Genomic DNA, 25,012 nt, shown 5'->3' on the forward strand with positions numbered 1-25,012 from the left:
ATAGGTGTCTTGCGCTCAAGATTGGAATCTTGCCTCAGGTAGCAGTACAAATAGTTCTTCCACAGTAACTGCTGGGAGGAGAGAGTATTTGAGTGTCATTGCCCACAAGTGGGTGGATAGGACCTGAGAATTTGTGAAGTTTTCTTATCACTTCAGTTTTCTCAGTCAAGTAGGAAGCAAGAGTTTGGGCTGATAAAAGGGAGAATGGGAAAGTGAATGGATGATGGACATAATTTGGATGTTAAGCACACACACTTTCTGACTGGCCTGAGGAGGGACTTGTTGATAGTTTCAAGCTTCCAAGTCACCTTTGGTTGAGCATCGATTGATGTAACTGAACTATCCAAAGACTTACTACCTGGTGTGCCCTCAAGGGCAGAAACAAAGGCCTGCTTGAGAACATGCTCTATAGTGATAGTATGTAACTTAAACAGTTTTTTAATTGAAGGATAATTGATTTACAGTGTTTCAGATGTATAGCAAAGTGATGCAGTTATACATACACATTCATCTACACATATATGTACATATTTATATTGTTTTTTTTCAGATTCTTTTCCACTATAGGTTATTATAAGATATTGAGTATCATTCCCTGTGTTACAGAGTAGGTCCTTGTTACTTATCTGTTTTACATGTAGTCATGTGTATATGTTAATTTCAAGTTCTTAATTTATCTCTCCCCACCAGTGACCGTTCAACTTTTGGACTGTAAGGTCTCTGATGAATGCTCTGTCTCCTTTCCCCCAGAAACATGCACATAAATGTTCACAAGTTGGGGTATTTGTGGATCCTTTGATACCTGTCTTTGTGATCCTGAAGAGCACATTTTTTACCCAGAGGCAGGACTACTTCTGTTCTGTGAATTCAGGCCATGAGTTGGGCCAGAAAATTTTGTAGCGTGTTCAACTCAGCAAAATTCTGCATTTATTATGCCCCTTCATGCATGGCATTCAAAGGGACCTGCCCAAATACATCATACCACATTTGGATTGGCATCTTTCTTTCATACTATTCACCAAAAGGAAGTGCTTGGTACTTGCTAAATTCTCTGGTTCCCATGAAGGCTATATTTGGCAATATTCTTTGCAGTTAGTTCTCTTACCATCTTATAGGACATCAGGAAGTCTGAATTAGCAAACAAGTAGGTTTATGACCAGGTAATGAGTGTCCTAGAGTAAAACTTATAGTAGAGGTTGCATGTAGCCTTTGAAAAGTCATGAAAGGATATAAAACAAGGGAGTGGCAAAAAGGAGTGGTGGTGAGAGAAAGATATTACCATTAATATTATTATTATTGGTTTTTAGGGCCATATCTGCGGCATATGGAAATTCCCAGGCTAGAGGTCGAGTCAGAGCTGCAGCTGCCAGCCTACACCACAGCCACAGCAATGTGGGATCTGAGCCACATCTGCAACGTACACCACAGCTTATGGTAACCCTGGATCCTTAACCCACTGAGGAGGCCAGGGATCGAACCAGCATCCTCATGGATACTAATTGGTTTCATTACCGCTGAGCCACAATGGGAACTCCTACCTTTATTTTTTTTATCCAGTATTTATCTTTAAATAGCTTCAGTTGTGACCCAGAACATGTTTATTTTGTGCATGAGAGAGGTACTGTGCTAATCAGACTTGGTTGTCACCTACTCTTGGAAGCCTCCCATGATTTCTATACATGAAGCCAGGTATCCATCCTTTCCTTCCCAAGCAGTTGGTTATAGCTCTGTAAACACAGATAATTAATGTAACACCCCCCCCTACACACACACTGTAGGATCATGGTGTATGTCTGGACTTCGTAAAAGTGGGTAGGATCAGAATGGACATAGATGTACATGTTAGGTTTGCTCAGCTACCACAGAGCATGGAAAGATTTGATTCTTCCCCTGTAAGGTGGTAAGAGAACTATCTCCAGCAGACCAAATCCCTATGCCTCAGACACTCTGACTTTTCTTCTTTTTGCCCTTCCCCAGGTAGAACTTCATGGCCTCTCCTTGGGGAGGTGGGAAAATAGGTACAAGAGCCTCCTTGTTGGACAAGAAGTTTTCCTTAAGAAGGCTTAGATTTGATAAGGCTCTAGAAAGCCTGAGAGTTTTACACTAAGTATGGTGTTTAACTAGATAGTTCTAAAACCTTTTTGAAAAATCAAATCCTTCTCTGCTATAATAGATCCCTCATTATTTTTCTCTTCTCCTAATGCCTTTCTCTAATTATCAGACAGCAGCCTTTGTCCTGCTCTTTTTGTTGTGGGTATGATCTCCTGACATCCTGCCCCCATCAGTCCTCATCCTGTTGTTAGATTTTTGCCTTTGCTTTAAAGTCTCTCTTGACTTGGGCCTCAAGAACTCTCTAGTCCTGCCACACACCACTTGTATGAACAAAGCTTAACTGCTACCAAACTTCTGACTTACTCTATGAATTCGGAATCTTACTTATGATTCCTTCCATGTATGGTACATGTTTCACTATCTGAAAATGATCCTGGATAAAGATGATTGGATTTTAGACGTATTGTGTTAATGGTGACAGGTTGGGTACAAGTGTAAATGATGATTCAGAAATGAGAATGAATCTTGGCGACATTAGAGTTGAAGGGATCATAAATTTCATGGGCTAAGATGTGGAGAAAAGTAGAAGGAATGGGGAGTTCTAAGCCTTGAAAAAAGACTAAATTTTTTTAACATTTAAAAAAAATTTTTTTTTAATTTTAGGGCTGAACCTGTGACACATGGGAGTTCCTGGGCTAGGGGTCCAATCAGAGCTGCAGCTGCTGGCCTACACCACATCTCTCAGCAAAGCTGGATCCTTAACCCACTGAGTGAGGCTAGGGATCACACCTGTGACCTTATGGATACTAGTCAGGTTTGTTTCCACAGAGCCATAATGGGAACTCTGAAAGACTCAATTTCTACCAATAACTAAAGCTAACATTTATTTAACATTTAATATGTGCTAAGCACTGCACTGTGCTTAGTGCTTTACATGTATTAACTCCTTTATTTCTAAAGGATTCAAATGAGGCTGATAGTGTTATTATCTATACAGGCGAGGAAACCAGGGCCCAGAGAGTTGAGTAAATTTAAATTGCATGAGGTCATAGAATTAGTAATTAGTCAGTATTTGAATCCATGCAGACCAGATGCAAGTCCATGCAATGAAAAAGACAGAAGGACACGGAGAAAGGAAGACATGGAGGATTACAAGGTGGTTCCATGTATGGTACATGTACAAAGGTGACTTTTCTCTTTCTCCATAGCTATATCATGATTGGTTCTGTTTAGTCTCCTCCTAGATGGTGGGCTCAGGAATGGAGGAAATGATACACTCAAGTCAGATTAATAATTGAGAGAATGGCGTTCCTATCATGGCGCAGCAGAAACAAATCCAACTAGCATCCATGAGGATGCGGGTTTGATCCCTGGCCTCACTCAGTGGGTTAAGGATCCAGCGCTGCCATGAGCTGCGGTGTATGTTGCAGACAAGGCTTGGATCTGGCATTGCTGTGGTGTGATATAGGCCGGCAGCTACAGCTCCAATTCAGCCCCTAGCCTGGGAACTTCCATATGCCATAGTGTGGCTCTAAAAGGCAACAATAATAATAATAATAATGAGAGAAAAAGTGGAAGTAATTTATCTCTATCATTGACCATTTCTACTCTCACTGTTCTAATACTCATATGAGGATCGTGAAAACTATTCGTAAAATGCCAGTCCTCAAAATAATATGTCTATTCTGCTGCTTAAACTATGAGCGTATAAATCATATGCAGACCTTGAAAGTGTATTTCAAGACTTTGGTGAAAACATTGCCATCTCTGTCCTCAAGGGCGACATCATGAGTATGCTCCAAACTAGAATGTTAGCTAATACTAAGTACTTCATAAACATTTCCATGATGGATCTGTTTTCATTTGCTCAAGGCTTTCCTCTGCTGCTAACCATTTCATTGGAAAAATTCTTAGAAATCAGTTTCTGGAAAATTGAGTCTCAAATAATGACAAAATATTTTGAACTATGTTGTGTAGTGTGACAGTTTATTTTTTAAGTTTGAGTTAAAACTTAAGATAGGACTAGTTTTTCTAGAAGAGTAATAGTAGTGTAATATAGTCAGATTTTGTGTTGTTATTACTGTTGGGGAAATGCTTCTTGAAGCAAAAAGTAGATGAGTTACAGTGTAATCTCTGCAATATATTACAAAGGGAAGCTATATATATATAGTAACTGACCCCATTCTAAGTGTTTAAGAAGTGGAATGAATAAATGAAAGACCAACTCACAGAATTGTGTAGGTGAAAATGAGCCTAGAAAATTATCTGGCCCAAAGCTACAATTTTATAGATGTAGAAACCAGTGCCCAGGACTTTGAGGCAGTGTGGCCACAATGGAATTGATAGGGGACAGAGAGCTGAGTACCTGTTTCAGGGATCCTGCCTTTATTTTAGTATTTTTTTTCCACTGTACTAGTGGGTTTCATACTCTGGCTAAAATTCTTTTTTTTTTTGGGTGGGGGGTGCTGTTCCCCATGGTGTGTAGAAGTTCCTGGGTTAGCGACCCAAGCCCCTACAGTGGCAACCTTAATTGGCTACACTGCAAGGGAACTCCAAGCTCTGCCTAAAATTGAAGCAAATGCCAGCACTTTTCTCTTGGTCTTTCCTCTCCCCAAGGGTGTTGTATTATAGATTTGCATATTGGTGTCCCAGGCAGGTCAGCCATGGGGCACAGTTCTTCAGGCCAAAGGTATGTGAGAGCATACATAAAATTGTGGCTGCCAGAGTCATCTCTGTCACCTGCAATAAGCCCAGCCACACTGAGTGGCAGGCGAGTGCCAGAGGGATTGATCGTCTTGGCAGAAAGTCCAAATTCCTCTTGCTTGTGGTTGAGGGAGCTTCTTGCATGAGAAGACTGGAAAAACTGGAATCATGGTGTTCTTGAGCTAGAATGGACCTTGCAGATCATTAAGGAAGTTTACTAACTTCCTTAGAGAATCCCCCTTTGTAAATAACATCTCTCTTGGACACTCACTGGGTAAAACAGCTCAACTTTCTTAGTTGAAAGTGGTGGAGGGGAGCCCAGAGCCAGAATCTCTGCTGAGTGTCCCTCTCCTACCCACCTGGAGCAGTGCTGAAGTCACTCCAAATGGAGCCACCACACTTGACCTGGTTGCAGCCAGTGCCCAGAGCCATCCTCTTCTCTTCCTAACTCCTCTCTGTGCGTCCACTCTTGTACCCCCATATACATTTCTTCTCCTCTTTTTTTTTAGGGCTGTGCCAGCGGCATATGGAGGTTCCCAGGCTAGGGGTCCATTCGGAGCTTTAGCCTCCAGCCTACACCATAGCCAGAGGAACGCTGGATTCTTAACCCACTGAGTGAGGTCACTGACCACTGAGTGAGGCCAGAGATCGAACCCGTGTCCCCATGGATACTAGTTGCTTTCGTTAACCACTCAGCTGGGACTGGAACTCCCATTTCTCCTTGTATAGGCATACGTCTGGTCATATCTCTTCTGGTGGCCTGGAGTGAATGCAAATGACTTCTGTTGGCCTGTGTGGCCCACGGGATAGGGCCCCTTCTTGCCCTGTCAGTCCAATTGCTCATTGCCTACTCAGTACAGCCCACCTACAATGACCTCTCTGTTCTGTGAGGACTCCCATCTCCCTCCTGGCTTGGGGCCATGTAGAACCTGCCCTGTTGCTCTAACAGTTTCTTAGCATTCATTTCTCCCTCACCAAGACCTTTGTCCCCAACCCACCCCAGTTACTTCAGCACCACTGCTTTATTTACATTTTAGGAGTTATTACTCTGGGAGTTCCCATTGTGGCTTAGTGGTAATGAACCTGACTAGTATCCCTGAGAACACAGGTTTGTCAATGGTCAGTGACCTCAGCCAGTAGGTTAAAGATCCAGCGTCTCTGTGAGCTGTGGCATAGGTCCCAGGTCCAATTTGACCCTTACCCTGGAAACATCCATGTGCTACGAGTGTGGCTCTTAAGAAAAAGTTATTATTCTAAAATTATCTTGTTTATTGGTTTACTTATTGATTACAGCTTCTCAAATGGTAAGAAAGATTATAACGGAAAAAAGGAAGTTCCTTAATATTTCAGCAGTGCTACCCTGTCACATGAAGTCTGGGGCCTGAAAGTGAAAGGACTTTCAGCTTGCACATAAATCCAATGAGATTGGATAAAATGACCCTCTCATTCTAGGTTGTGTCTGTGATATCTAGAACGATGCCTGGTGTGAAAGATGGTTAAAAACCACCTTTATAATATAATATATAATTAGGAAATCACAAAAGTATCCATGTCACAGGCTTTTAATTCCTAGTATTCTTAAATGTTTAGTAGGTAAAACTGCTAAACTTAGATATTTGGGTCAGAGAAAAATGTAATGTGATCTCTAAATGGTATGGAATCTCTCATTGTGGTGATGGGCACTGTTTTGTTGTAGATTTCTTAGAAGTCTTGCTTGGTTTTAGAAAAGGCTTTTCTAGGAGTTCCCATCATGGCTCAGAGTAAACGAATCTGACTAGAATCCTTGAGGATGCTGGTTTGATCCCTGGCCTCACTCAGTGGGTTAAGGATCCAGCGTTGCCATGAGCTCTGGTGTAGGTTGAAGACGCAGCTTGGATCTGGTGTTGCTGTGATGTAGGCCAGTGGCTACAGCTGCTCTTTGACCCCTAGCCCGGGAACCTCCATATGTCATGGGGTGGCCCTTAAAAAAAAAAAAAAAAAAAGGCAGAAAAGGCTTTTCTTACCCCAGCTAATAACGTGGTGGTCTGAAGTACTGCTGTTTAATCCTACAATATATGAAACACTTAGATACAAAATAGGAGACTCATTGGTTGGAATCCTTTCATAAATGGTCTCCATGTGTGGCTGTTCTGTGAAGCCCTGTAGATCTTTGGCGTAGGGTCAGGTATGGCAGGGCAGGGTGTGCACGAAGGGTATAAGGTTAACTAGGACGTGTCCAGCTCTCTAGGCACTCACACTAGTAGGAGGAGGAGATGGATATAAACTATTCCAGTCTATTCTAACATTGAATTGTGTGTCATTTTCTCTAGTGTTGTGTGGGTTATTTTGCCAGGGCTAAGCTGCTTGAATGGAGATCATAGTGAACTCATTCATAAAGGAAGTCTAGTGAAGTCTTTTCTAGCCCAGAGAGTTTCTACATTTTCCCACTGAAAAGCATTATGAATTTTTAGATACTTTCCCCGCATTCTTCTTTCAGATATTGGTCTGGGTAGTAACCCTTTGAGATCCATTCAAGTAAAAAGTTATTGGATTTGGACTTCCCACTGTGGTGCACCAGAATTGGCAGTGACTTGGAATGTGGGTTCAATCCCCGGTCTGGCACAGTAGGTTAAAGATCCAGCATTGATGCAGCTGTGGCTTGGCCCAAGACTTCCGATTGGGTCTGATCCCTGGCCTGGGAACTCCCTATGCTGTGGAGCAGCAAAAAATGGGGGAAAAATGTTGTTGGACTCTACCATCTCTAACATCGTTTCAGCTTGAAAGTTTTGGTTTTCTGGAAAAATGCCTAAGAATAAGAGTTTTGTGAGAGGCTTATACATGAGAGAAGAATCTCTGGGCCAGAGAGTATTCTCTGTTTTTTTTAAATTTAGTTTTATTGGGGTGTAGGTGACTGAAAATAGTAGTGTAGAGCAAAGTGAATCAATCATACATATTAATATATCCATTCTTTTTTTCCAGTGTACATTACTACAAACTATTGAGTAGATTTTCTTGGGTTATACAGTAGGATCTCGTTAATGATCTATTTTATACATTAGTGTGTATATGTTATTCTCATCTCCCAATTCTTCCCTGTCTCCCCATGACTTCACCTATGGTAAACCATAAGATTGGTTTTGAAGTCTGTGAGCTTGTTTCTGTTACTTATGTATATACATATGTATATATGTATGTATGCATATATGTCTTTTTAGGGCCACACCTGTGTCATATGGAAGTTCCCAGGCTAGGGGTCTAATAGGAGCTGTAGCTGTCAGCCTATGCCACAGCCACAGCAACGCCAGATCGGAGTCTAGTCTGTGACCTACCTCGCAGCTCATGGCAATGGTGGATCCTTAATCCACAGAGTAGGGCCAGGGATCGAACCTGCGTCCTCATGGTACTAGTTGAATTCGTTACTGCTGAGCTACAAGGGGAACTCCATATACTTGTTTTTAATGGAGGACAAAGAGACTTAATGGTGTATGTTTGTGGTTGATCTAGATTGTGTGAATTGCCCAGATAACAGCACCACACTGGAGGAGAAAATGACAGTGTAAGTAGACATTTTCCTTATTGTTGCTAAGTTTTTCTGTTTCAATCCAGTTGTAGCAATGTTTAAAATTTTGTTTTATCGGAGTTCCCATTGTGGCTCAGCAGAAACGAACCTGACTGGCATCTACGAGGGTTCAGGTTGGATCCCTGGCCTTGCACTGTGGGTTAAGAATCTGGTGTTGCCGTGATCTGTGGTGTAGGTCGTAGACTCTCCTTGGATCTGGTATGGCTGTGGCTGTGGCGTAGGCCAGCAGCTGCAGCTCTGATTCCACCCCTAGCCTGGGAACTTCCATATGCCATGGGTGCGGCCCTAAAAAGATAAAAAAATTTTTTTTGCGTTATTGTAGTAAAGATTCAAAATTTTGAGAGCATCGTCATTTTTAGTTTTCTAGGTGGACAGTATGTAGAATTTTTTTTTTTTTGGTAGTTTTCTTTAAGAATATATTTTACTGTATAAAATGTGCTAAAGTTAAGTCTGGTTTGGACTGATGTATGCATTTGTAAATATAGAATACCATCTACAAGGAAATTAGAGGAATTCAAAGTGGCCTTTTAAAATGCAACTGAATTAAGAATCACATTATTTGCAGTGGTTTTGTAATTATTAGTTTGCTTCCTATATATTTTCAGTCATGATATGATGAGATCAGTTAACAAGATTTTTTTTCTAATTCTAAACAATTAAATAAAACATCCCAGAATAAATATAGTCCTTCTCACCTTATCTCATCTTGGGAGGCTTTCATTAATGATTTACTTATCTTAAAGTTTGCCCTCAGAACAGTTTATAAAACATGTCCAAAGGTAAAAGTTGGTGATTCAGAAGATAATGATTCTACATTATCTTATAAATATTCTCATGGATTTGAAGAAAATAGAGACATTTGACCACATTTTAAAAGATGAGAAGCCAGTACCTCCAAATATTCCTACAGAGAGGCATTTTTAAAAAAATTTATGAAAAACAATGTCATATCATTTTATAAATGCTTAGATATAAATGTATTTTGAGTAAACCTCAGCTGATTCATAGCACAATAACTCATTCTCAAAGCATGAATTCTACTTGTTAAATTTTAACTATCTCTGATGTATCATTAACACTTGGATAATAAGTATTGATTATCTAGTAACTAAAATTTCGTATTTTAATTACATCTTCTCTCATAAATACATGGTGAATTACCAAATGTATTCTTACCAAGTATCCTGCTGGGTTTACTAAGTTGTGAATGTTGACATCAGCCACTTTTATAGTTTCTGTATGGTTCATACAAGCATTTTTGTTTGAAGGTGGCACGTAGCGAATAATTAAGAATGGAAGGTTGGAATCCTGTATTTTCTTTTTTAGAATGTTTCTTTTTCCCTAAAAAGTAATTGCTTAGTGAAACATAAGAACTCTTTGCTTTTTTTCAGTATGAAGACTTAGATGAGGAAATATAAATCTAGCTTTTTTAGGTGATCAAGGATCTGGCTTTAGACATACTCATGTTTTTTATGCTTAGAATTTTAAACTAGAAGGACTACTATTTAACTCATGAAGCACTTCAGGATAACTTGGGCATGTCATATAAAATTACTTTTTATTTTCAGTTGTCTTTTGGCGTCTGCGGTCTGCCAGATTAATAGCCCAAAAGGCTAAGAGACTATTTCCATCTCTTGGTTCCACTTTCTGGCAAATGCTAGCACTTTTTTCCACTCTAATGTTTGCAGAAACCACTGCAAGTGCCCATCAGCTGATAGGGAGGATACAGTAACTCAAGAACATGGGATAACAGTGGTAGATCTTACTGATGCTGGGATGCTTCAAGGCACCACACAAGTCTTTCACGGTAACTGGCCATCTCTGGGTGCAAACTGTATGCTGAGTATGGGCCCAAATGTATTTACACCTTATTGCGTTACAGTTCTTATCTCCATTTTACCAATTAGAAAACTGAGGCTTAGAAAGTTTAAAAGGAGTTCCTGTCCTGGCGCAGCAAAAACGAATCTGACTAGGAACCATGAGGTTGCGGGTTTGATCCCTGGCCTCACTCAGTGAGTTAAGGATCTGGCGTTGTTTTGGCTGTGGTATAGGCCAGCAGCAACAGCTCTGATTAGACCCCTAGCCTGGGAATGGCCATATGCCATGGGTGCGGCCCTGAAAAGACAAAGACAAAAAAATAAAATAAAATAGAAATTTTAAGCAGCTTGCCTAAGTTTACACACACTTAAATGAAGAGCTGGGTTTTGAGCCAAGAGAGAAACTACATTTTTTTTTTTTTTTTAATGTCTGCATGTGTCATATGGAAGTTCCTGGGCCAAGTACTGAACCTGAGCCACAGCTGTGGCAATGCGGGATCTTTTAACCAACTGTGCTGGGCCAGGGAGCAAACCCGTGCCTCCATAACAACCTGAGCCTCTTTGGTCAGATTCTTAACCTACTGCACCACAGCAGGAACTCCTGAAACCATGCTTTTCAGTGTCACATTATAACAGGGCAGCCACAGGTGGATACTGACCATCAACTCACATTGTTAAGGAAGGCACAATAGCCAGATAACTGAAAAAGCCAGGACTAGTGGTCTGGTGGGGAAAAGAGGGCATCAGTGAGAAAGCAGAGCCTGTGCAGTGTTCTTATTGTTTTTCAGGTACGCCTATTATTACTGTGGCATCGGTGCTGGCGTGCTTGTTGCTGCTTACATCCAGGTTTCGTTCTGGTGCCTGGCAGCTGGAAGACAGATACACAAAATCAGAAAACAGTTTTTTCATGCTATCATGCGGCAGGAGATAGGCTGGTTTGATGTGCATGATGTTGGGGAGCTTAACACCCGGCTCACAGAGTAAGTACCTGGGTTTCTGTTGACTTCAGATGTGCTTCATCTTATTAGAATGAAGGTGATGTCATCTCATCTGCTAGGAGCTGTCAGTGTATCACTCAGAAGCAGTTATGAAACCAGATTGCTTCTGAGCTGCCACCATGTCTTATGCATGTTTTTGTACCCAGAACCCTGGCAGGGCATGAGGGCACTGAATTTGGGGTTGGATTTGCCAGACTCAAGGCATCCTCTGGGAGTGGGCATCAAAGCAGCAACATGATACTTCCTGAGCAAATTTCTGAGCAAATCCTACATGTAAACGTGTTTACTCCATGCTGAAAAGCAAACAAGCAACGTGACTGGATTCAGGAAAAAAAGTTCTGTGTTCACAATCCTGATGTTTATTTATAACGCTTTCTTTTAGTGACGTCTCCAAAATTAATGAAGGAGTTGGTGACAAAATTGGAATGTTCTTTCAGTCAATAGCAACGTTCTTCACTGGTTTTATAGTAGGATTTACACGTGGTTGGAAGCTGACTCTAGTGATTCTGGCCATCAGTCCTGTTCTTGGTCTGTCAGCTGCTATCTGGGCAAAGGTAGGTGAAACCTGTGGATGCAGACTGTCTCCACCTCTTGAAACACCCCTCTTACCATTTCCCACAGTGGAGACTGTTTTTGTCACATGATGACCCTGACTCTAGACTTGATACTTGGTCTTGAATCTTCTGTTCAGCATCAGTGGGAATGAGATGCAATTTCACTGACTCCTCTACCTACCGAGACTCTGCTGTGCTGGGCTCTGCAGTTATTTGGGGAAGGGATGAGAAAGAGAGGAGTAGCTTCATCTCATTCTCTGCCTTTATATAAAAAGCATGCTCTGCTCTTGAAGAGCTGTGTCCCCTGAGAGACAATTGCATGTTTCCAAGTAGAACTTCAAGTTCAATGTCTCATTCATTCAATTATTGATTTTAATGTTTTTGTAGATTGTAGTTAATTTGTAAATTGACTGAACAGTTTAGTCAGTGTTAGGAATGGTTCTGTGTTTATACATACTTAAATCTGCTGGAGTGAAAATCATTTTTAAAAAAGAGATCTTTTCTGGTCCCATATGCACATCAATCCTAAACCTCCCAGTCATGGAGGCAAAGCACTGCAAATGGCCCTCCACCTCCACACATAGACCTTTCTCTTGCGAGACTGAGCGTGGGGTTCATTTGAGACAGATTTGATGGACGTATGGATAGTGGTGGAGAGATCGGCCCAGTATGTAAGTTCTTAGAAAAAAAGAGAAGCTAGAGAAAGCACAATTTTACGTGGCAAAAAAAAAAAAAAAGATGTAAAATAATGGTGAGACAACCAAAGCCAAGCCTGACACAAAATAAATAGGGCTTAAAAAGTTTTTTTAAAATTGAAGTAGAGTTAATAAGTTTTAAAAATTTAATCCTGTAGGATGGATATTGTTTCATTATTGCAAACAATAACAGCCATTTTGGAGCATCTATTGTGTCAGGCAAATACTTAACCTTTCTGAAGTGTGGCTATTATCTCATTTAACAGAAGAAGAAAGTTGAAGTTGTGAGGACTCCGTTAATTTGTTGCTGAGATCAACAGTGTTTAAATGGTGTTCTTGGTGGCTAAACTGTACCTCTGAATCAATCTGCTGAAATATGTGACAAAAGCTTTTGTGTTAATTGATTTTTCTGTTTACTAGAGTATTAAGCAAGTCAGGTGGTAGCCTGTTCATATCAGTATTTGTGGAAAAACCTGTTTTAAAATGTATTGATGTTTATTCTAGTTACTTTAGGGAAAAACCTAGTGAGTGCATCTTTTAATAATTAAACATGCATTGCTTCACATACTGTTTATTTAATAAATGGTGCCTTAGGCTTATTGCTGGAAACCTAAGTTTTTTTTTTCATTTTTATCAGTTTAATTGGCAAATTGTATCTATTTAAAGTACACAACGTGATGTTTTGGTACGCATATACTTTGTGAAATGATTACACAGTCAAGCTAACATTCCCATCGTCTCATGTAATTACCTTTTTTTTTTTGGTAAGTTGTATGTGTGCTTCAAGTCTACTTTCTTGGTGGAAACCTAAGTTTTAATTCACTCTGCCATAAACTTATGGTATGATTTCAAACAAACTTCTTAAATTATCTGGTCATCAGCCCTGTTAAAAAAGAGATGTGGCCCTGTTCAGGAAGCTGCTATGTCCCTGTGAGCCTGAGGCTCTCATCTCTAACCCAGAGACACTGGGGCAAGAGGGCAGAGCAGGAAGGGACACAGTCCCAGCAAGCTTCCTACTCCAGGAAGCCTCTTTTGACTTTTGCACCAGGGTCTGTGTCAGCAAGAGGGCACAGGTGGGGAAACCACCATATCCTGCCCTACTAGAGATAACCTTGTGGTCCAACCTTAAGAAACCACTTCCACTCCCTCAGGTAGCAAAAGCAAGGGCTGGGAGGAGCCCCAGCAACTCTAGATCAACCATGCTGATGAAAATAATACCACAAAGACTCAGAATACAAAACTGTTACTGGAACCACAGCTTATAAAAATCGGTCAAGAATTGCATACTGAATCCAAACAGGGTAACTGCTAGCTAAAGAAGAAGATTTGAATAGAACCCAGAATCTCCTAACACAATAGACAAAGTATCCAAGTTATAATAAAGTGTCATTTGTGATACCAAGTACCAAGAAAATCACAGCTTGACTGAAGGAAGAAAACAACTGACCAAATACTGAGATAATTCATATGTTAGAATTACTTGGTGTGGATTTTGGAATAGTAATCACAAAAATGCTTCACTAATCAGTTACAAGTTCTAATGCAACAAAAGAAAATAGAAAATATCGATGAAAAAGAAGTTATGGCAGCTCAGTATCAAAAAAACCTAATTGCAATGTGAGCAGAAGATTAAAATAGACATTTCTCCAAAGAAGACATACAGATGGCCAAAACACATGAAAAGATGTTCAGCATTGCAGAAATGCAAATCAAAACTCCATTGAGGTATTAACTCACACCAGTCAGAATGGCCATCATCAAAAATTTTGGAGAGGGTGTGGAGAAAAGGGAACCCTCCTACACTGTTGGTGGGAATGCAAATTGGTAAAACCACTATGGAGGTTTATTAAAAAACTAAATATAGAACTATCATATTATCTAGCAATCTTACTCATAGACATATATCCAGAGAAAACCATAATTTGAAAAGTTACATGCAAACCAATGTTGATTTCGACCCTATGTGTAATAGCCAAGATATGGAAGCAACCTTAATGTCCACCAACAGAGGATTGGATAAAGAAGATGTGGTACATATACACAATGGAATATTACTCAGCCATAAAACGAATGAAACCATGCCATTTGTAGCAACGTGGATGGACTTAGGTATTATCATACTAAATGAAGTAAGTCAGAGAAAGACAAATGTCATATGAGATCACTAATATGTGAAATCTAACAAAAAAATTGTATAAAAGAACTCACAAAACAGAAACAGACTCCAGATTTTGAAACCAAATTCATGGCTACCAAAGGGGAAATTCAGGGTAGGAGGGATAAATTAGGAGTTTGGGATTGACTTATACACACTACTGCATGTAAAATAGCTAGGTAACAGGGACCTAATGAGTAGTATGAGGTAATCTACTTAATACTATGTAATAACCTGTATGGGAAAAGAATCTGAAAAAGAACAGATATATGTATATGTATAACTGATTTACTTTGCTATACACCTGAAACTAACACAACTTTCTAAATCCACTATAGTCCAATAAAATTTATTTTTAAAAAAAGAAATTCACAAATTAAATAGCAGTATTATTTTCCAAGAGGTGATGAAAGTAATGAAAAGAGTGGGAGTTCCTGTTGCGGCGCAACAGAAACGAATCCGACTAGGAATGATGAGGTTGCAGGTTCGATCCCTGGCCTTGCTCCATGGGTTAAGGATCTGGCATTGCTGCAGGCTGTGGTGTAGGTCACAGACAGTGCTAAGATCTGGCATTGCTGTGGCTGTGGCATAGGCTGGCAGCTGTAGCTCCTATTCGGACCTACAAAGCCAAAAAAAAAAAAAAAAAGTAATGAAAAGAGTAATGCATACTTTGGAATGATGATAAAATATGTTCAACCTGTTGTAAACATCAAAACTTGGCAAATGTGTAAAATACAGCAGAAAAATTATGAAGAAAGGACAAAATGAAATTAGAGAACTGGAAGATACAACAGAAATAAAAGTCATAATGAATGGACTTAATTTTGTTGAGAGATGACAGGAGAGAATCAGTAGACCTGCAAATAGAACAATATAATTCACCCTTCCTGAATCAGAGAAAATATAAAGAGCCTCAGAGACCTATGGGACAATAACAAAAGACAGAACATTTTTTACCATTAGAGTGCCAGAAGAAAGGAGACAAGTGAGGCTGAAGCAGTATTGGAATAAATCATGGCTGAAAACTTCCAAGGTTTGTGAAAAACCAACCTTTATATCCAAGATGCTGAGCTAACTCTAAACAGGATAAACTCCAATAAGAACCTCTGATGTAAGTGCTATCATACGGTATTTTTCTTTCTCTTTCTGACTTTCTTCACTCAGTGTGAGAGTCTCTAGTTCCATCCATGTTGTTGCAAATAGCATTGTTTTGTTCTTTTTTATGGCTGAGTAGTATTCTGTTGTGTATATATACCACATCTTCCTAATCCAATCATCTTTTGATGGACATTTGGGTTGTTTCCATGTCTTAGCTATTTTGAATAGTGCTGCAATGAACATGTGGGTGCATGTGTCATTTTAAAGCAAAGTTTTGTCCTGATATATGCCCAAGAGTGGAACTATGTCTGGTCACTTAGGATGGAGCGTGATAATGTGAAAAAAAAAGGATTGTATACATGTATGTGTAACTGGATCACCATGCTGTACAGTAGGAAATTGACAAAGCACTGTAAACCAGCTATAATGGGAAAAAAATCATATATATAAAACCTCTGATAAGGCACATCATAATTAAACTATTAAAAATAAGTCAAAAAAATCTTGACGTCAGCGAGAAAGCAAATGACATTGCCTGTAGGGAGGACCACTTTGTCTGACAGTATATTTCTCATTTGAAATCATGATGGTCACAAGGAAGTAGGTAGTATTTCTCAAGTGCTTAAGAAAAGAACTGTCATCTGTGTACACCATGGTAAAACTATTTCTTACTCGTGATTAGGAAACAAAGATATTCTTAGATCATAGAAAACTGAAGAATTTTTTGCAAGCATACTGACTGAAGTTTTTCAGACAGAAGGAAAATGATAAAAGGCATATTAAAAGGGAGAAAGAACAACAGAAAGCAGAAATCTGGTTTTTCCTTTTCCTTAGAAGATTCCTAAATCATATTTAATGATTGAACAAAAAACTATAAATGGTAAAATGTTGATACCAATGGATATTTATGTCATATGTGAATAGTATCCAGAACAACCATTATGAAACCTAAGCAAAAAGATATCTTCAAAAACACTATGAATGAATCAAGATGGAATCCTAAAACTTAATCAAGTAACTCTCAGAAAGGCAAGAAAAGAGAAGCAGAGTGAGAGTAGTAAATAAATAGAAAACAAAATGGTAGGCTTAACTGCTAATATGTTAATTACCTTAAATGTAAATAGTTCAAAAGTATCAGTCAAAAGAAAGATTGGTAGGCGTTCCCATTGTGGCTCAGTGGGTAAGGACCTAACATAGTCTCTATGAGGGTGTGGATTCAATCCCTGGCCTCAGTTAGTAGGTTAAGAGTCCTGTGTTGTCACAAGGTGCTGCTTAGGTTGCAGGTGTGGCTCAAATCTGGTGTTGCCATGGCTGTGAGGTTGCACTCAGCTTCGGCTCCAATTCAACCCCTAGCCCAAGAACTTTCATATGCCACAGCTGTGGCTATTAAAAAAAAAAAAAAATAGTGGAGTGGGTTAAAAAAAAATGACCCAGAAACTCTGCTGCTTACAAGAAACTTCAAATTCAATAGCATAGGTCGAGTGGAAGTAAGAGGCTGGAAAAAGATACACCATGCAAACATAAATTTTTTTAAGGAGTGGCTATATTTATATCTGATAATATTAACTTCAGAAGAAAGAAAATTGCTACAAAAAAAGAGGAACATTACATGATAATAAAAGGGATCATTCCACCAGGAAGACATAATGATCGTAAATATGTATTCACCAAACAACACAGCCTCAAAATACATGAACTAAAAACTGAATGAGGTGAAGGGAGAAATTGAAAAACTGCAATTATTTTATTATTTTCTCTCAGCACTGATGGAATTACTAGACAGAAAATCAGCTAGACTCTAGGAGATGTGACCAACAATCAACCAATAGGATCTAATTGACATTCATTAACATTGTACCCAACAGCAGCAGAATACACATTAAACATTCACCAGTATAGATCATATCCTGGGCTATAAAGTAAACCTCAACAAATTTAAAAGAATCGAAACTATAAAGTGTGTTTTTTCTGACAACAGTGGTATCCCACTAGAAACAAATCATAGAACAATGAGAAAAATCTCTAAACATCTGGGAATTAAACAATACCCCCCCCCCTTTTTTTTTGGCCATGCCTGTGACAGATGGAAATTCCTGGGGCAGGGATCCAACCTGAGCCACAGCAGTAACAACACCAGATCCTTAACTGCTAGGCCATCAGGGTAATCCTAAATAATACATTTAAAAATAATCCATGGACTATATAAAAAGAAGTTTCAAAGGAAAAAATACATATAGCTAAATGAAAACAAAAGCACAAAATATCAAAATATTTGGGATACAGCTAAAGAAGTATTGAGAGAAATTTATAGCATTAAATATCTACATTAGAAATGAGAATCTCAGTCAAAATAAGTTCCTACCTCAAGAAACTAAAAAAAAAGAAGAGCAAAATACAGCCAAACCAAACAGAATAAGATAATAATTAGGATGAGAACAGAAATCAGTGAACTTGAAATTAGGAAAATAACAGAATATCAGTGAAGGACTAAGCTGGTTCTTCAAACAAAAATAAAGTTAGCAAGACTGACAAAAATAAAAAGGAGACGCAAATTATAATATCAAGAACAAAAGAGAAGTTTTCTGGTGGTTCAAAGGGTTAAGGATCATTTTTGTCATTGCTGTGGCTCTGGGTACTTGCAGTGGCCTGGGTTCAGTTTCTGTCCCTGTCCCGGGAACTTCTGCATGCCGTGGGGGTGGCAAAAAAAAAAAAAAAAAAAGACATTACTACAAACCCCCAGACATTAAAAATAATAAAATGAATATTATGAAAATATTTACCCTGGAGTTCCCGTCGTGGCTCAGTGGTTAGCGAATCCGACTAGGAACCATGAGGTTGCGGGTTCGATCCCTGGTCTTGCTCAGTGGGTTAAAGGATCCGGCGTTGCCGTGAGCTGTGGTGTGGGTTGCAGACGCGGCTTGGATCCCGCGTTGCTGTGGCTCTGGTGTAGGCCGGCGGCTATGGCTCCAATTCCATCCCTAGCCTGGGAACCTCCACATGCTGCAGGAGCGGCCCAAGAAACAGCAAAAAGACAAAAAAAAAAAAAAAAAGAAAATATTTACCCTATAAATTTGAATAACATTGATGGATTAATCTTAAATTTCTGGTTGGGATACTGTTCTGAAGTTCTGAAGATGTTAATTGTTTGGGGACACTAGATGAAGGCAATATGGGATCTCACTGTACTGTTTCCTACATACAGTGAATGTAGGAAACAATATATGAATCTACAACTATCTGTATATGAATCTACAATTATCTCAAAATAATGTTTTAAAAAATAAAACATATATAAATGACCTCAAAAGAAAATAAATCAAAACCCTATATTGAGGATTGGAAAAAAAAGGGACAATTAAGGTTAAAACATCTGTAGTGGTCAAAAATACTGCTTCTGAATATATTAGTTTGAACAATATAAATTTGTCTATATTAACTTTTAACTTAGAGGAATAACAATTTCACTTGCATTAACACGATTAGGCTTTGTTAAGAAATTAGCAGTCATTGAAAGAAGGGATGATGTAGTGATGTTTTACATAGTTTATATGGGTAATTGCAATAATGCAGGTACCACCATCCCAATTATATTAGAGGAGCAGTAAACTTGGCTTTTCATATCTCTGAGAATATTTTGGAAGTTTTTTTTTTCTATCAACAGACATAATTTCTAAACAAAAAACAATACAAAACAATGAAGATTCTGTCATAGTCTTGCCTAAGCATATGATTATAATTATAGAAAGTTTTAGAGGATCCAGGTTTATTGAATCACTCAGAATGGTATTTGATTTTTTTTTTTTTCCTCTTCTTTTTAGGGCCATGCCTATGGTATGTGGAAGTTCCTGGGCTAGGGGTCCAATCAGAGCCGCAGCTGCCAGCCCACACCACAGCCACAGCCACGCCGGTTACAAGCCACATCTGCAACCTACACCACAGCTTGCAACAATTCCGGATCCTTAACCCACTAAGCAAGGTCAGGGATCAAACCTGCATCCTCACAGAGACTATTGGGTTCTTAACCCACTGAACTATAGTGGGAACTCCTGTGCTTTGTATTTTAATAAGTTAAAATAGCGTGTTTTGCAACTCCTAATTAAAAACATTTTTGGAGTCTTCCTGTTGTTGGTTGCCTCCAATCTGGCAAGTGTGGTGAGGAAGGTCACTTTGAGAGGTCAGGAAGGTCTAGTGCATCACTGGTTATTACTTTGGGTACCGAAGAGGAAAGTACATACAACAAAATATCTGCACATGGAACATACTTAATATTTTTGCCTTCACCCACCCGTTCCTGTATTTTTGATAGCTCCTTTTACTTTGGTGCATAGCAAAGGAAGAAATGCACTACTAAAATTAAAAAAAAAAAAAACAACTTTGAAGTTTTTATGACCAGAAGGAATAAACTGTTTTACCTATAGAAGTGGGTCCACAAATGCTATAAATTATTTATTGGAAGAGTGTAATACTGTTTTCTCAGAATTTTATTTGAATTGCTTGTGTGTAAAATTTAGTTAGATGGTTGGCTAGTCAGGCATTCCAGGTAAAAATAATAACCTTAGTCCTTTCCCCATGACAGTTGATCTGATTTTTACCACAAGGCCCTCTGGGATGCCAGAGGAGTCCACATGTCAGTAGTTGGTTTTGGAGAGAGATTGACTCTGATGGCCGTGAATTCATGCTTTGGAGCCATATGGACTCAGCTTGAATTCTGGATATTTCACTGACTGGGAAATGACTTGTTCTCTTCATGCCTTCATTTTCTCATGTATTGAGTGGGGAAAACAATACCTACTTCACTGTGCGATGGAGAAGAATAAATGAGACCCTCTGCATAAAAAGGACCCATTACTGTCCCTTCCGTAGAACAAACAAATGCTCAGGAACCACACCAAGCGATCAAAGAAACATCCATAAAACAAAGACCTCCCTGGTAGCTGAATGTGCTGCTCAGGAACCCCAGCAAAGGGAACTCTGCTTCACAGCGCTATACACCTGATATGAACACAATGTGGTTAATCAGCTATACTTCAATTTTTACAAAAAGTTAATTTGAAATCTTAAAAAGGGGGACCTCTGTTTCCCAGGCATGTGAAAACTTCTTGAAGTCCTGTCACCACACACTGCTTGGTCCTCTGCATTCTTCTGCCTCCTGTGTTGGCATTTCTGAACCAGAGTACCATCAGCAGTGGTTATGTTGAGTACACACCCTGTTTCATTAATGTACAGCCCTTTTTTCTATATTTATGATATTCACCTTTTTTGAAGGTTAAAATCTCTCCAGAGTCCCAAATTTATTTATATATATGAGGACCATGGAGTATAGTGAGAAAAAAACATTTTAATTTGTTACAGACCATCTCAGTCCAAAATAAATTGGAAGTGGCTTATAGAGTGAATATACATATACATTAAAAAAAAAAAAAGACATCGTGACCAAAGATGAGTAGAAGGCAGATTTTGAAAAAAGGATGGAATGAACTTCTTTGCAGAACAGATACTGACTCACAGATTTTGAAAAACTGATGGTTTCCAAAGGAGACAGTTCGAGGGGTGGGGGGATGCGCTGGGGTTGTGGGATGGAAATCCTATAAAATTGGATTGTGATGATCATTGTACAACTATAAATAAATTCATTGAGTAATTAAAAATAGTAAAAGATTTACATATAGTAACATACAAGTAGCATTAGTGTATATATTTCTTCTTTACAAAAATGAAAACTTCTTAAAAATTTTTAAATTATCTGAAATTGCATTTTTAAACAGATACTGTCTTCATTTACTGATAAAGAACTCTTGGCCTATGCAAAAGCTGGAGCAGTAGCTGAAGAGGTGTTAGCCGCCATTAGAACTGTGATTGCATTTGGAGGACAAAAGAAAGAACTTGAAAGGTTTGAGTCTCTTTTTTAAAGTTGGTAGACATGATAAATTCTGTGTCACCTTATGTGCCCTTCAGGTTGATGGGGATGATTATTAGTGTCTTCTCTGTATATGTGTTTCTTTAAATGTCTTCATGGATATATTACTGCATAGTTAATATTTTGGAAAAGTAGTGATTCTAATTGTACTTTTCTTATATCTGCTAATTCAAAACATTTTCTAGAGTTTCCTAGGTGGCTAGTGACATAAAATGGTTTCTTAAGGGATAAACATTTAATATTCTAGTGATAATTTTTCCCCTATAAATGAATTCTTGATTCTCTAAGACTGAATGCGTATATTGTGTAAGATCTATGGAGTCTTTGTAACCTGCGGTCTTTTTCCCCCTCTTGTCCAGGCCCCTAATCAGTTGGTTGAAGCTCTGTGATTTGGAAGATAAAAATATAATTAACAGAATGTTTGTACCAAAGTTCAAAAAAATGTTATTACATATTGTTTAGCATTTTCCTTGTGATGCTTTGCACTTTGATTAGGTTCCTGAGAATGTAGATGGTAATTTACCATATTTTGTAATGTTCATCAGATCTATTGAGTTATAGGCAATGACAGATTTTATTTAAAATTGAAAATATCATAATAATAATCTGATTTTATAATATTTTAATGTTATGAATATATATATATCTTCGTAAACAGTAAAAACTAAACTACATTGTTTGGTAGGTTATACATTGGTAAAGGCATCAAGAAAAAACAAGGAAATTTTTATAAGTCAGAATAATGGTTCCCTCTGGGGGAGATGAGGGGTTGGTGGAAAGAATGGGGCACATGGCACAGGCTTCTGTGGTTCTTACAGTCTTTGCTTACATGGGTGTTCACTGTATATATTTTTTAAAGCTATATGATCATATGTGTGCTTATGTGTTTATTTTAGTTGATTTACAATATTGTGTTCATTTCAGGTGTACAACAAAGTGATTTATTTATACATATACATGTGTATGTATATATCTGTATACTCTTTTCATTTCTTTTCTGTTATAGTTTATTATAAGATATTGAATATAGTTCCCTGTACATAGAGTAAATCCTCATTGCTTATCTATTTTGCACATAGTATCATGCATCTGTTAATTCTGTACTCAAAATTTATCCTTCCTTGCTTCCCCTTTTGTAACTGTAAGTGTGTTTTCTATGTCTGTGACTCTGTTTCTCTTTTGTAAATAAGTTCATGCAGATTATTTTTTGGGATTCCATATGTAAGTGATATCCTATGATACTTGTCATTCTCTCTCTGACTTACTTTGCTTAGTTCGATAATCTCTAGGTTCATCCATGTTGTTGGAAATGACATTATTTTGTTCTTTTTTATGGCTGAGTGATATTCCATTGTATATATCTTCTTTAGCCACTCATCTGTTGATGGACACAGGTTGTTTCCATGTTTTGGCTATTGTGAGTAGTACTACTGTGAACATTGTGGTGCATGTGTGTTTTCAAATTAGAGCTTTTGTCTTTTTTGGATATATTCTTTAAAGTGAACATATAAAGTGAACATATATTCTATAAAGTGAACATATATATTCTTTAAAGTGAACTCTAATTTGTTCATATGATGTATTTCATACCCACAAAAATGTCTTAAAGAGCATAATTTTTGATGGCTAAGTACTCTAGTTTAAAGGAAAGTAATCTGTGTTCTACTCCATTTTTTGCCTTTGCCTTAAAATATGTCTGACTAATAAAAAGTCCTGCATAATGACTCCACAAACATCTCATCAAATGAAACCCCTCCTTTCTTGGAGCTTAAATTCTAGCTGGGGGAGGGGATGGGTACCAACAACTACAAATAAACAAAATACCTATTAAAACAGTTGAGGGTATATATTATTTGGGGAAATAAAATACTCTTAGAGTCAAAGGGGGTACTAGTTAGAGAGATTGTCCAGCAAAATCCTTTCTGAATAGTTAATGTTTGAGTAGACACAGAATGAAGTTTTGAACTCAGAATTTTCTTCCAATTTTCCTCAGTGGAAAAGTGGACCAGAAAAAGAATCTGCTTACCATCATAGGGAGACAGATAAAGCCTATTCTCCTTCTGCATAGTTTTTGAGCTGAGGAAAAACATCTCTCCATAGAAATCAAAGTCTCAAGCTTCATTCTCAGCGCTGTTAGGGTCTGAATGTATAGTACTCTGTGGACTAGGGAACTACCTCTCCCCTGAGCTGAGGATTTCACTTTTCATGCACCCCAGTGTTCCCAGAAGCATTATTTATAGCTGCTGAGGTATGGAAGGGAGCTAACTATCCAATAACAGATCAATGGATAAGGAACATGTAGTCTATATATATAGCGGAATAATACTCAGCCATAAAAAGGAATGAAATTTTGCCATTTGCAGTAAGTGGATGGACCTAAAGTTTACGCTAATTAAAGTAAGTAGGATGCATAAAGACAAATGCTGTATAATATCACTTATATGTGGAATCTTAAAAAATACAACAAACTAGTGAATACAACCAAACCAGAAGCAGACTCATAGAACAAACTAGAGATTACCAGTAAGGAGGGGGTGGGAGGGGGTTGGAGGGGCAATATAGGGGTAGGGGATTCAGAGGTCCAAACTATTATGCATAAAATAAGCTACAAGATTATATTGTATAACAGGAACTGTAGCTAATATTTTATAATAACTATAAATGAGTATTAATGAGTATTTAAAAATTATGAATCACTGTATTATACACCTGTAACATAATATTATAATCAACTATACTTCCATTAGAAAAAAAGAATCTAAGCCCAGTCACACCACTAGAAGAAATAAAAAATTGCTGGAAATTGGAGTTCCCATTGTGGCACAGCAGAAATGAATCCGACTAGGAACCATGAGGTTGTGGGTTTGATCCCTGGCCTCGCTCTGTGGGTTAAGGATCTGGTGTTGCCATGAGCTGTGGTGTAGGTTGCAGACGTGACTCAGATCTGACATTGCTGTGTCTGTGGCTTAGGCCGACAGCTATAGCTCTGATTAGACTCCTAGCCTGGGAACCTCTGTATGCAGCAGGTGCGGCCCTAAAAAGCAAAAAAAAAAAAAAAAAAAAAAAATTGCTGGAAATTAATTAGTAGAGCAGCCAAATTTATTTGGCTTAATTTGGGAAAATAGATTAAAGGATGTACAAGAAGGAAATAATAAAGATCAGCAATAATTTTATAGAAAAAAAAGGTGAAAAAAGCAGAGGGTTGACAAAAATTCTTTGAAAATGTGAATAGATAACAAAGTAGTAGTTTGCAAGTTTTATCGGGAGCAAAAGAAGAACAAATAAGGAAAAGTTGCTGTAGATGAAAAAAATCTGTTTGAAAAATTAAGGTTGTACACAAGTACATTTTAAATTCTGATGAAGTAAGTAGTTTCCTGTACAATATAGGCTAAAATTCTCAAGAGAAAGAAAACTTGAGTAGAACTATAATCATTAAAAGAATTGACTCCAAAGTTAAAAATCTC

At 38.2% G+C, this 25,012-nt stretch overlaps 1 protein-coding gene across 2 annotated transcripts in view; it reads left to right on the top strand.

Moving 5' to 3' along the window:
• The window catches only part of ABCB1 (ATP-binding cassette, sub-family B (MDR/TAP), member 1), a 96,515-nt gene that overhangs the window by 16,767 nt on the left and 54,736 nt on the right, over positions 1-25,012 (top strand). For both annotated transcript variants that reach the window (XM_003130205.5, NM_001308246.1), the window contains 4 exon segments: positions 8,239-8,290; positions 10,920-11,111; positions 11,512-11,683; positions 21,397-21,521. In XM_003130205.5, coding sequence (XP_003130253.2) covers positions 8,239-8,290; positions 10,920-11,111; positions 11,512-11,683; positions 21,397-21,521 — 541 coding nt within the window.

Source organism: Sus scrofa, chromosome 9 (genome assembly GCF_000003025.6).
Source record: "Sus scrofa isolate TJ Tabasco breed Duroc chromosome 9, Sscrofa11.1, whole genome shotgun sequence".
NCBI lineage: Eukaryota > Metazoa > Chordata > Mammalia > Artiodactyla > Suidae > Sus > Sus scrofa.